Source organism: Melopsittacus undulatus, chromosome 3 (genome assembly GCF_012275295.1).
Source record: "Melopsittacus undulatus isolate bMelUnd1 chromosome 3, bMelUnd1.mat.Z, whole genome shotgun sequence".
Taxonomy (NCBI): Eukaryota; Metazoa; Chordata; class Aves; order Psittaciformes; family Psittaculidae; genus Melopsittacus; species Melopsittacus undulatus.
The window spans coordinates 27,463,429-27,477,203 of NC_047529.1; the positions used below are offsets into that span (position 1 = coordinate 27,463,429).

Genomic DNA, 13,775 nt, shown 5'->3' on the forward strand with positions numbered 1-13,775 from the left:
TCAAGTTCACTGATAGACACCAGGCATGTCACTTTAAAAGGTCTGCCCACAATTATATGACTATAAGAACAAAGAGGTCAGGTGTAGGATGGAGAGGACGTAGTAAAACACAGGTTGCACTTTCATGGGACATGGACAAAAGCATAAGGTCCTGCTTCCCTCAGAGCCCATTTAACTCACTAATGCAGAACAAAACTATCCTGGGAGTACTTGTGGGTGTGGGGTGAAGAGTGAGGAGGAGCAAAGGAGGAGACAGGGAACATGACCTTGTGCTTTAGGCAGTAACAAACCAGTCAATCAGATCAGTCACCCATGAAACCACAGCCTTGGTTTACAAGAACTTACTAGGCCCAAAGAAAATGGAAGTGATCCCATATCGATGACATGTGCAGAGCAGCAGACCAGAGATAGAAGAAACGAGCCTTGCAGGAGGGTGTAACACTTGTGCGGACTCTCAGGTTGTGCAGGGAGTGCTTTAGAAGGTAACAGGATGTGAATAGCTGAACTGCTCCCTAAGTCACTGTATTTCAATACAATCTGTTACCAACATAAAACAAAGAGCTAACCCCCCCCCCCACCCCCCTGTAAAAACTACCCACCCCATCACACTTTTGAGAAATAAAGATGTTTCTCATGTTCCTTCCATTCACACAGTACATGGATAGGAAATTAAGTCCACAATACAGGGCATTGTATTTTCACATGATATCAGTATCCCTTCAGGAGAGTCAGTATGACAATATTGGGTGCCACTCATTCTTTTGTCTCAGTACTTCCTCAGTAAAGCTGCTTCAGTTTCTAAGACTCACAATTTTCCCTTCCAATTGTTGTCTCTGCCAGCTTAAATTTGACAGTTGAGATGTGCAACTGGAAGGTCACCTTTTTAACATGATCTGCTGAATTCCTGCTTTCCCAATGTGTTTATTTTCCCTCAGGTATGATCTTCTGTTCACCCCCATTCCCACTTTGCCCCTGAGAATCCTGTGCTAGCAGAGCTTATAGATTTTTCCAGCTTTTTTTTTTCCCAGAACTGCAGGGATCATCTCGGCCTCCCGTTAAGGAGTAATGCTTTAATATTGCACAGAGGTGAAAGCAGTTGAGGACCAGAGTGCCTCCTCTTGAGATCAAGGTGAACTACACAAGAACTGAAGAGCCTTCTCAAGCCCATAGGGAGATCCCAGCTCATCCCAAAAACTGTGGAAGGAGAGGCACCAATATCTTATCCAGTGAGCTTGGACACATGCTGGGAAAGGAGCTATGGCCTGAACCCAGGATCCAGAGCAGGCTCTTCCCAGGTGTAGCATGGACATGTCAGCAAATCAGCAGGGTGCAAACACAGGCTGTAGCACACAACCAGCTATCCGGTATGCTCCCTCCATGGTCCCCAGCATGGTCCTGGGCCAGACCAGCCAGTGGTCCCCAGGCAATGCTCAAGCACAGTGTGAGGGTCAGCAGAGGCCAGTAATTACCCCAACGTGGCAGGCAGGCAGCTGGACACTGGCCAAAGCACACCAGTTGGCAAGGGGGCCCTAGAACGGTCGGTTCCTGCCCTTCACTGGGCAGCGATTTATCTGTGCAGACATAGTCACTGAGCCTGAAATATAAATAGCTGTGTCTAGCAATGGGGAATGGAAACTGTCCTGGTCATTGGTTTTGATATATTTATGGCTGCTTTTAACGTAAATCTCAGTTTTCAGGGCTAACGGTCCAAGCTTACCTTAACCCTCTCCTTCCGCCACCATATTTTTGGCAAAAGTCAGAAACAAATACATCCACAGCTCAAACCTCTTTGCCTCCAATATCCTAAAGGGATGAGAGGGACCAGGAATTGGATAGAAATCTGAAGCACTCACTATTCATCCTTCAGGTCACAGTTGGAGCCGTGTGTACCTGAGCAGCCAACCAGATGCTAATAGAGCTGTTCCTGCGTCAGTAAGATCAGAGAAAGGCCTCCACAGTTTAATTTCTGGATATTTATTGGCTATAAATCAAAGGGCCAACACACACTGAGATGTCAGGGAAAATGTCTTGTTTTTGCCTGTGTTAACAGCAATGTTCTAAGATAAAGCTGTTATTCTAAAACATGACCTATTTTCACTTTGCACTAGTCCTTTTAACTGTCCTGAATAGAAGGATGTTTATACAATTCTGCAAAGAAACGTGAACTGTTCTACTCCATTTACATTTCTTTGTTCCAAAATGTATTCCTTTTGTTGAGATTCCAGGAGACAAGGAAAGCAGACACAGCGGTTACTTTCCAATGTGAAACTTAAAACCACAATCTCCTGCTCAGAAAACACAGAATGAGTCACAGGAAGGGGCCACTTGCTTGCAAAACTCATTAAAAGCAAGGCAAGGCAAAATGGATTTCCTGTATCAATAAATAGATTGCTGGCAGCAGGCAGGACACCTGACAGTGCTGGAGGCTAAAATCCAGTCCAAGGATAACCATTAGAAAAGCCAGATCAATTCTTCAGCTCGGAAACGGTTATCTCCTTGGTACACAGTTCCCTTGGCATTAGTTGGCTTATTCCAGCAAAGTGGTTCAGAATATGCATACATTTCAGTGCAGGAAGGGGTGACTTAAGCACATATCTGAATAGGCTGATAAATAATGTCTATATTTATTTTCCAAAGCAAGCCCTATTGAAAGGATGGTACTATAGAGCTGTGTATGCTGCAGGTGAGAGCTTTGCTTCCCAAGTTCATGAAAAAATAAAGAAGCCCTAGTCCTTACCTAAGCTTAAAATTTAGCTGTAACTGCAACTTTGTTTTGCTGTTAGCAGTACCCTGAGGGCACTTGGGCATAGATTTCCTTTTGGTCAATGTTATTCTCTCGCCTCACAAATGAAACCAAAATGGCTTTCTCACCTCTCCTGTGCAATGCAGACACATGGGAGATAAGGCAAGACTGCTTAAGAGGGAAAAGGCAGATCTCTGTGCTTGACCTGCTACCACCTGGGTACACAGGTGGAAACCAGAAGCTGCATTTTAGCTCTTTGCTCTGTTTTTATTCCCTTTCTCTAGTTCCTCCTAGAAAACCCATTTCTCATTTTGCTTTTATTTTTGTCCCTCACATCACAATGGCTGGAAAGGTCTTGATGAGGATCTCTTCCCCAAAGCATCCAGCAGCCCTAATTCCTCTGCACCACTGCTGGGTTTTCTTTAGAGCCAGTCTCCCATCTCCCATTTACAATTAGCCCTTTCTTCACATATCTCCAATGTGTTACAGAAATGAGGGTGTGGATTTTACTGCAAGCAAAAGAGTTAGGACTACCTGAGGTTGTGGCTCTGTGTGTATAACCCCTTCACCACCATACTTCGTTGGACTTTCACGATAAGAAAAAACTATACTGAAACCAACCCCAAAACAGCCCCACACCAAGAACTCCCTCCAGGCTTTGCCCTTTCATGCATTCACAGAAGAGTTGAAAGTTGTATTAGTTATATTTTTAAGGCACTAGGTCTTAGCACCAGCAGTCTTCTGCCTTTTGCAATGAGGTACTTGATGGTATGTGCAATGTATATTGAATTATAACTATTTATTTATAAAGAAAAATTTACTGTTGTATTTTGGGAATAATCCCCATGGCATCAAAAATACCCCAACCCAACAACTTTATGGTCTTTGCTCCCAAGGCGGCTTGCTCCCTCAGACTTTCTACTTCTAGTGTTAATGACCTATTCCAGGAGCAATGAATGTGTCCTTATAAAGTTTGGTTTGCTGATGCAAAAGCATAATTTCTCTGACTTTTAATTAAAAAGGCACCTTCATTTCAAAGCCCGTCTCTAGAGCTCCCAGTGTAAATGTTTATACAAGCCAGAGACGTACAGAAAATAGAGAAGATTGAAGAAGCAGTGACTGCAGGCTGCCCAAATACGGCTGCTCTTGTATTTTTAACACAGAACTTGAGCTGCCGCTGCGCCTTATCAACCCCAAACATCTCTGTTTTCATACCAGCTAACACAAGCCTTGCAGTATCACCACGCTTCAGTGTTTGCTCAGCAAACCCGGCAGAGGGAGCATAAGGCAGCGCTGCGTTCTCAGAGCCAGGAGGGAAGGGTAATGCACCAGCAGAGTGGGCAATGTCAAAGAGGAGGAGAAAGAGAAATAGAGAAGAAACACCCCACCAAACTATGTGGTCTCACTGCCATGAATGACAACACTCCCATTCAGAACAGATGGCTACTTTTTTCTTAGGTCGCATTAGGAATTAGACAAAAGGAAGATTCAAAACCGTTCTGGCTGGGGTAGCGTTCTGGACTGGTCCAATTTGCTCCAGCTCCCGTCTGGCTGCTCTAGACTCCGAGATGCTGTTCCCATACCCCAGAACAGCCAGAGCCCAGATCCTGGGCCTGATTCCCTCAATAAACTCTTTCCACTTGAAAAGGCTCTGGGGTCAAATGCAGTAGCTGAACAGCAACAATTTTGCAAGTGCTGGAAGTAACACAGGCTAGCCCTGAGAAGAGGCAGGCCACTGAGACTGGAGCTAGAAAAGCCACGCTTTACAGTTTCAGCAGTTCTGCAAGAGCACTCTGCCATTACCAAAAGCATGCAGAAAAATAGAGAAGTCAGGGAAAAAAATATATTTGCCTTTATTAGAATACATATTTCTACCCTTGATGCATTCAGCAGATCAAAATGAGGTGTTAAAATGATTTTCATCATTGCAGTAGCGTATACATATATAAATACTATATATAAATAGGCTTTGAATAATCACGTCTACAAATAAAAAATACCCAATAACCACTTTCTCCTCCCTCCATAAATTACAGCAGCAAGATTTTATCTTCAACCTAGCTAATACAAGTATGGTACTCTTCCCCTCATATGCTGGAGCAGTATGGTCATCAGCTCTGAGAAAATAAACATTACTCACTCCTAACTGCTGCACATTCTAGTTTATGTGTATTGTATAAATAGAATATACTGTGATTTAATGTGTCTGCGTATTTATGTTAGCCAAATATTCTGTAACAGACACCAGCATTACACCGCAAGCAAGGCTGATTTTTTTTCTTTCACAGAAAGAGTAAGAATTTATTAAACCATCCCTTTTTCTTCTACATGAATTAATAAAGCAGTTTAAATACCATGCATAAAATTGTTCCACTACCAAACCAAAAGGTCTTATATTCTCTGAAAAAGCATGGTGATGTTTATAGCAAGCCAAAACTTTGATTTTCATGTCTTTTCCATTAGCAGATTTTATAAATATTATAGAAACACACACTCATTTCACTGTTCACCTATATTTCAACTTTCAGATACAAACGGGTATACAGCATGTCAGAAGTAAAGCATTTAACCTCACAGAATCACAGAAATGTTGGTCAGAAGGGACCCCTGGAGGTCATCCAGTCCAACTTCATGCTTGAAGCAGATGATTGCCAACACTAGATCAAGTCAGCCATAACTCTGTTTAACCAAGTCTTGAAAAACACCATGACAGAGATTCCACAGCATCTCTCGATTATTGTACCAGCACTGCACTGCGCCTGCAAGTCTGACTGAATTAAAACGACCACCCATTCGTACTATCATGTGGTTTGAAATACTAATGGCAACAAACAACCCTGGATTAGTTATTTAGTAAGTTATAAATAAATACATCCCAGGCTTTAATTGTGGAGAACTTTCAGGCACCATCTTTTCTGGTGAAAGCTACTATATATGGTACCTTAGGAAAACAGATGTTATCTAACATAGAACTGACAGCCTCTCTCCAAAGAGAAGGGTTGGTTTGGTTTTATTTTGCATAATGAATGGATTGAAATAGGCCTTCACTAAAAATGAATAGAAATATGATACAGTTAATATATTCATCCACTTATTCAATCACTAATTACAAGTATTAATAGATACTTAAAGGAAAGTGTGGTTATATTTAGAGATGCAAGGAGTTTGGCAACCTGCAATCCCTACTGATTGTCTATCAGAAAATCCATACCACATTTCTTCCATATTTAAAATATTTCCATTTTCCTTAAACCTTCAAGAGGGCATAATCAAGTATGGGTTGTTAAGCATGCACTTCTTCCTCTTTGTGTTTATCTAATCCTGGTATATCCAAAGTGGGCATGCATCATGCCTGAAGCAGCAACATTCGTGAGGAAAGGAAGACTTGGAGAGATCTCACCACTGCACACTGCAGCTGTATACAGGATTGCACTTATATCCATTACTACTGAAGGCACAGAGAAATCACAAATTGGCCCCTGACATCACAGATAAAGTGCAGCACTGAAAGTTAGAAAATCCCTATTACAGAATTCCCATCGTTACCTATGTTGCTATCACTCTTGACATGCAAACCCAGAATGTGTTGAAACAGAATAAATGTGATACAGAGCAGCTCCTGCCAACCTTCTGGGTGCTGATCAACCACAATCACATCTTAAAATTTCTCCTGGCCCATTCTGCCTTCCTATTATTAAACTCTTAACTGAAAACACTACATGTACCATAGCCTCACAGATGACAAGCTGGCAGAGACCACAGCCTGTGAACCACTGTTTAGCCATACTGAAATATAACATAAAGAATCCCATGATGCCATTTTCAGTGTTTCAGACTTTTAAATATATTTTAAAAGGAAAAAAAAAGTTTTTTTCCCAGCTACAAGCACATATGAGAATCATTTGGCATATGGTCACTTGATGTCTACATTTTAAGTACCGCATTGTGTAAAGGCAGACCATTTGGAAAACATTATCAACTGATTTGCAGTATTGCTTTTAGCATGCACAGTTAAAGTCTTAAGGCTGTCAAAAGCAGGACGCAAAAACAGTTATCTACAGCTTGTGTCTGGTCAAACAAGGGAAAAAAACTCACAAAAATATTTCATTATCTTAGAAGAGAGTAAATTGCACTAAAAGTATCCATTATTTATGATGAAAAACAAAAAATTCCATACAGTAAAAACCTGAGATGCATCATTCACCAGCATCAAATTTCACATTTTAGCCAAAATAATTTTTCAAATAAAACTATTCCATTTTGACAAAATCCTCAGTGCTCTTGGCTCAGTAATGATCCCTAACCCTAACCTCAGCACATTCTGCAAGATGACTCTACTGAAAATCACTGACTTCAGAAAAATAGGCACTATGCACAGCAGCCTGTATCTTCCACTTGCACACTTATCTTAATCCCAATAGCTATTCTTGAAGCATGGTAATTCTCAAATTAAGAGAGACTGCCAGAATCCAGCTATCTTACTTAATTTGCTTTCTCTTTAGACGACAGATGATTTATTTCCTCAGAAAAGTGTTACCATGTCAAAACAACAGGCTGGAATAAATCAATCAACACAGCTCAATTGGCTTTGATAGCTACACTGATTTACAACAGCTGAGGATCTACTAATTAACTCAGACAAACAGCTGTTGGTCAAGTAAGGGGAAAGAAGAAGAATCACTTGCTCCTTCAGAGAAAGGAATTTTGACATACGGATTGTGATCCCAGTCCATGTCACCAGATGATGTCAGGAATGGTGAGCACCTTCAGCTCCCTTACTTGCAGGGGTTCTGATGAGATGGAAGATGACTTCAGTGTTTCAGAGAAGATACAGAACCACTTTACAAACTTCTGGTATGTTTAACTGCAACTCCAACATCATTTTTATTTGATCTTAAATACTGAAACTGTATGGCACAATTTGAGAAGCTGGATGAAGAGCCAGAAACACAACTCCTGTTCCTAGTAAGACTCCTTCTTGTCATCTGGAAATGTGAAAAAAATGCATTTCTAATTTTGCTCACAGCAAAATAAATACAATGCTCACACCATCACAGATTCCAGCTGAACTGTCAACAACAAAAGCCAAGTGGTGGCCTTTCAATACAAGCTAACTCATTCTTTGAGCTGAGGGCAGCAGTTTGGAGATGCAGTTAAGTGGCTGTTGAAGATGGATGCTCATCCTGAGTTTCAAAAGGTAGTGGAGGTTCTCTCCAGTAGGTGAACTGGCTGTAGGTATCAGAACAAGGGAAGTCTGAAGAATGGCTTCGTTTTAACAAAGGAAAAATGTGATCTACCACTTCACATAGTCTCACATAGCTGGAAAATAAACAAATAAAAAGAATGCTGAACTGTTTAAGATCTTTGAATTTTCCTAAGTCCCCAGTCACTAAGGAATGGCTACTTTTACATGAACAAGTCACCCTCCTCAGATGAAGAAAACTGAACTCAATTTACTGTCTGGTTTCCAGAGAGGATTCCCAGTTCTGATAAAAAAAATCATTAATTCTAAGCAACGATACTTACCTAGTAAGAAACAGATACCCTTTTCCACCCAGATCATCTGCTAAACTATTCAAGCCCTATATCTTGCTCTATATCTACCTTCTCCATTTCCATCCAGCTTGGCTCAAGCAGCTCTCTGCTGAATCAGTTATTTCTGGTTTATACATGTATGGCTCCCCTTCAATTAAGGACACATTTAACATTACTAAAAACCTTTTCTGTTTAGTGTTCCATTTTAGTGTTAAGCCCTACAGTGGCTAAGCATTGTGCTAGAAGCACCACCTTCAGATTTTCAGGCCCTTCTAGATAGGAGCTCCAAGACAAGGACATTTTGAAAAGACCATGAAAAGGTAGTTTCAGGAAACTAGCTACCTAAAGGGGTCCTACAAGAAATCTGGAGAGGGAAATTTACAAGGACATGTACTAACTGGACAAGGGGGAATAGCTTTAAGATGAAAGAGGGTAGATTTAGATTAGATATTAAGAAAAATTCTTGACTAAGAGGGTGGTAAGGCACTGGAACAGGTTGCCCAAAGAAGCTGTGGATGCACCATCCCTGGACATGTTTAAGGCCAGGCTGGATGGTGCTTTCAGCCACCTGATCTAGTGGAAGGTGCCCCTGCCTATGGCAAGAGTTGGAACTAGATGATCTTTAGGGTCCCCTCCAATCCAAATCATTCTACGATATGAGTCTATGATTTTTATGCAGACTAAGCTGTACACTGATAATTCCTTTACTTGATTAAGGTAGATGGAATACATTAAATTACATTTTTTTTGTCAGTGTTTCTGACAAAATGTTTTTTTCTTCAGTTTAACTAAAGTGGAAAAGTCTGTATTTTATTCAAAAAATTTTAATGTTTTGTTTCTAAGGAATCAGTTATTAGTAAAACCAAACGCATCTTTGGCCAACTTGAGTCATAAATTAGTTAGCACTTTAATTTAGTCAATAGGTGTTAGGTGTAAGAGATTACTTACGATGAGATGTTTGTCTTTGCATGCTCTTGTATAAGTTCTCCTTTGGGGTTAACTGTAAATATCCTGTTTAAAGAAACCCCCACCTGTTTGTATGAATAAACATCCTAAACAGAAAAGAAAAAATAAATTATGACTCTGCCTTTGCACAATAAGATTTATTCCTGCTGGAATATATTACGCATAAGAACATATTTGCATAGTACTGGTACTAAATTTAGCTAGTTATTGTGTATGTGTAATTCTCCATTATGTTACAAAAGAGGTCAGTATAACAAATGCCCATGGAACAATTTGCAGCTAGGTAAGGAGTTTGCCAGTTCAGTTTAAACTATTGATCAAAACCATGTTCATTTTCTCAGTAACTTCTCTTGACACAGAAATAACATTCAATAAGAAAGTAACGACATATAGGATAAAAGCATTTGCACTTTCATTTTGCTTTCAGAGATTATATCATTTCCTGAGTGCATTGTACTATCTTGCAACAATATACAGAGGTTAAAACATAACTGACACATAGAACAGCGATTTGTGACCTTGTCCTTACAAGCGAAAGGAAGTCATGACAACTGTGTCTATACTAAGACTCCTGGAAACATCTCTTTGCTCCTGAGTTTGGATTTGTGCCATGTATTGACACCATGTCAGAGCAAAGGGAAAAAGAACAGAAATCAAGGAATACATGCTAAAACAGCAGCTGTGAGCCCCAGCAAGTAATGCAGATGCAACTCTGGGAAGTATAGCTAGAAGTAAGAAATACTCCTAAGAAATACAAATTGCTAACGAAAGCAATGAGTAAGTTGATCTGGTCTGAAGAAAAGCTTGACAAAAGCAAAGATGCAAATAACACTCAGAAGATCAGAGCAAAAACAAGCTTCCATTTTAGTCATTCCTCAACATAAAAAGGACATGGAACTGTTGGAACAAGTCCAGAGGAGGGCCACGAGGATGATCAGGGGACTGGAGCACATCCTGTATGAAGACAGGCTGAGAAAGTTGGGGCTGTTCACGCTGGAGAAGAGAAGGCTGCATGGAGACCTCATAGCAGCCTTCCAGTATCTGAAGGGGGCCTACAGAGATGCTGGGGAGGGACTATTTATTAGGGACTGTAGTGATAGGACAAGGGGTAACGGGTTGGAACTTAAGCAGCAGAGGTTTAGATTGGATATAAGGAAGAAAGTCTTTACTGTTAGGGTGGTGAGGTACTGGAATGGGTTGCCCAGGGAGCTTGTGAATGCTCCATCCCTGGCGGTGTTCAAGGCCAGATTGGATGAAGCCTTGAGCGATATGGTTTAGTGTGAGGTGTCCCTGCCATGGCACAGGGGTTGGAACTGGATGATCTTAAGGTCCTTTCCAACCCTAACTATTCTATGATTCTATGATTCTATGATCTAAATCATGGTCTAAAAAGCTGAGGTGGTGGAAGACTGGAACATTAATGAAGATACAAAGATTATTTTTATCTCTATAAAGACTGCTTAAGAAAAATTAAATAACTGAACAAAAGTTAACAGCAGTCATTTCAAGAATCCTGGAAGCCCATGCACTGGTTACACCAGTAATGTCCATGAGTATTGGAATTTCACTCTCCACATGTGTCCCATTTCTCTGCACCAACTAAAGAACAATGTAACCAACTGGAGCATTCTCTGGCTGATCATACTATGAAATATGAAGGATGAGAAACCATTCTCTTCAGATCTAATGGCATGGTCAGGATAGAGGCATACAGTTAACTGGGTTTAGCTTTTAGAGCAGAGTGTATACACCCAAGCAGTATGCCAATGGTTCTTATCCATAAACACCACAAAGGTGTTGCCAGGTTCCTTGTTACATTCTATTACACCACATATCAGTTTCAACAGGAAATACTACCTGACAATACAGAGCTGAAGTACAAAGTGCTCTGTGGAGGTCTTGGGCACAAATAAGGGTCCCATCTACCTAATGCAGTTAGCATCTAAACTTAGGTGTCCAATGAAGCTGTAGACATCTAATGAAGTAGATTTTTTTATATATCTCCTTCTGAAAACAGGATGCTTTCAAAGATTTCCAGTGAATCAAAGCCTTTATCCTTTCTTAGGCACCTATAGTGAAATCTACACTAGTAAACTAAACAGTGAGAGTGCCCACTGTCTCAGACTTGAAAGTCTCTTGACACTTTGACAATATTATGAAGATCTCTACACTACTCCCTTCAAAAACCACCCAAACCCCATAACCAAAAAAACTCCACAACTCCACATACACACACACCCCAACATGGCTATATCAAAAATCCACTGTGAAGAATCCATGCCACAATCTAAGACAGCAATCATACCCAGGAATTGTCTGGAAGACTGCTAGCTGCCTGTGACAAAACAGCCTCTTGAATCGTGCTAACAATTTATAAGACGGGATAATCACATGCCAAGGTTGCTGCCTTTGCCCTAGCCCCTGAAACTTTCCTTTTCTGCATAAATAAGATAATTCTGGGGCTAGAACAGGACTAAGAAAAGCCTATAGCCCAGTTATACAGCCTGCAAATGGCTGAAGGAGATCTGTCTTCCCCTTTCCATGTGAAACATTTCACTTTCTATGCAAAGTAAAACCTTTTGATTTCAGTAGAACATGCAAGTTCTTTTGAGCATACTTAAGAGTCTGAAGTGTAAGTCCGACCAACAAGCATCTGAGAGATGTTCTCTCTGTCCACATGTATCTAACTGACACTGTATCAGTATGGATTAAAATGAGATCAGTGATATCTCAACTCCCATTTAAAGCTTCTAGCTTCAACAGAACCATGAAATAACGGCAAACTTTCTGTTCTTTGTAACAGAAATAAATTCAGGTATTACTTACAGCAGGTCTGTTTCCAAAAGCAGCATAAAAGGGTTCTGTGTTAGGATAAAACAAATTTTTGATGTCTGTCAAACACTGAACTTTAAATTTTTCTGGCTTCTTTTCTATAACCTCCCTGAAATGACAGAAAAAGGGAGGCTCAGTAAGTACACAAGAAATACAGTGCAAACCATTTTATTTTCTTTATTAAATGTTTCCACCTAGCTGGATACTCCTAAGGAGTCCCCACCCTTCTCCAATGAATCTTCATTTGGAAATCACATTGTCTGAAAAGACAAAACAGCATTTCTAAGCTTATGCAATGGGCACAGTAAATAAACCCTCTGAAACAAGGGCTATTTAAACCTTTGTTGTAAAGATGGATGCTGAGCAAGGATGGTTGATTACAGGAGTAGCTGCTAAATAAAGCCTTATGAAACAAATTGTCATCAAGTAAACTGCTTCCTGAGAACTGCAGAATGATTCACAGATTTTATTAGCCTTCACTGTGCACAGCCTTTTTTTCAGTTTTTAGTTTTTTAATTTAGTTTTCTTAATGGATTGCCATTACCATATATGCTAGAAGCTCATCTGCCTGTTAAGACACTTCTAGAGTCAGGGTCCTCCACCACTGCTAATTAACAAAAGTTAAGGAATAACGAAAACTTCTATTTCTCTTCAGTTCAGAATGTAGAATTCATTAATGAACAGAGGAGTTCTCATCTCTAGGCAAAAGCCCTTCCACAGCAGCTTCTCTTGGCAAGAAGACTGAACAGGTGGCAGAGTCTGGAGTTCCCATAACACAGGAAGATGCCAGCATGACACAAAAGCGCTTAAGCAGCTTAGAATCCCACTTCCTAGTACCAACACATATGTCAAGGAAGATGTGAATAGTGCAGAAGCTTCATAGGAGTAAAACAGGCCTTTGGAACAGCAGCTCCATGTATAAATCAAAGTTTGAGAATGTGAGAAAAAGGAACAAAACCATCTTTCCTCAGTCTCACATACAGATGATCTCAGAGCCTCAAAACCACAATAATTAAATCTACAGATAACAATGAAGTCATTTATGGTCCACACATCACAACAGCTACAGTAGCATATACCAAAAAATGGTTTTCTTTAGTCTAACCAAAATACCACAGAGAGTATCACTTTAAATGTATTTCTAGATACGAGGAGCATAACAGTAACTACCCTGCATTTATTATTTAATCAGTCTAAGCAGCATACTGTAATACCTACACAGTCTCTTATATTTAGAACATGACTGGTAAGACAGTCTGTAGCATGTCACTCAATCAGGAGAACATCTGAACAACCTTCCATTAAAAATTCTAATGAAATATATCCTGTCACAGCAGCTTTTAACAGCTGAAAATATTTTCAGTAATCACTTGACATTCTTCACTGAATTAGGAAGAAGGTACTTTATTCATAACCTGTGCTATTATTATTCACTTGTTAAAGTTCCACACCTAGAAAGACAGACATTGTCCACACAGTGCAGTCAGGAGTTTAAAAAGTTCATTTCATTTTCACATTAATTTCTTCAAAACCTACCAAGTAATATTCTTCCACAAAACAATATTTATGCCAGTTGGAACAGCTTACAAGTCAAGAGTAAATGTTACTGAAACATTCACATTTTCCCCATAGCTAAATATGAATACACCATGTTAAACACATGAAGTCAACAGGCAGTACCTACTGGCAAACAGTGAAC

At 40.1% G+C, this 13,775-nt stretch overlaps 1 protein-coding gene across 1 annotated transcript in view; it reads right to left on the minus strand.

Moving 5' to 3' along the window:
- Nucleotides 1-4,572: 4,572 nt before the first annotated feature.
- Nucleotides 4,573-13,775, minus strand: part of LPIN1 (lipin 1) — a 47,987-nt gene continuing 38,784 nt past the window's right edge. The window contains exons 18-20 of the mRNA XM_031043940.2: nt 12,071-12,185; nt 9,227-9,330; nt 4,573-8,062 (exon numbers count right to left, since the gene is read on the minus strand). Of these exons, the coding sequence (XP_030899800.2) occupies nt 7,897-8,062; nt 9,227-9,330; nt 12,071-12,185 (385 nt within the window). The 3' untranslated portion in view covers nt 4,573-7,896. The remainder of the gene's footprint in view (nt 8,063-9,226; nt 9,331-12,070; nt 12,186-13,775) is intronic.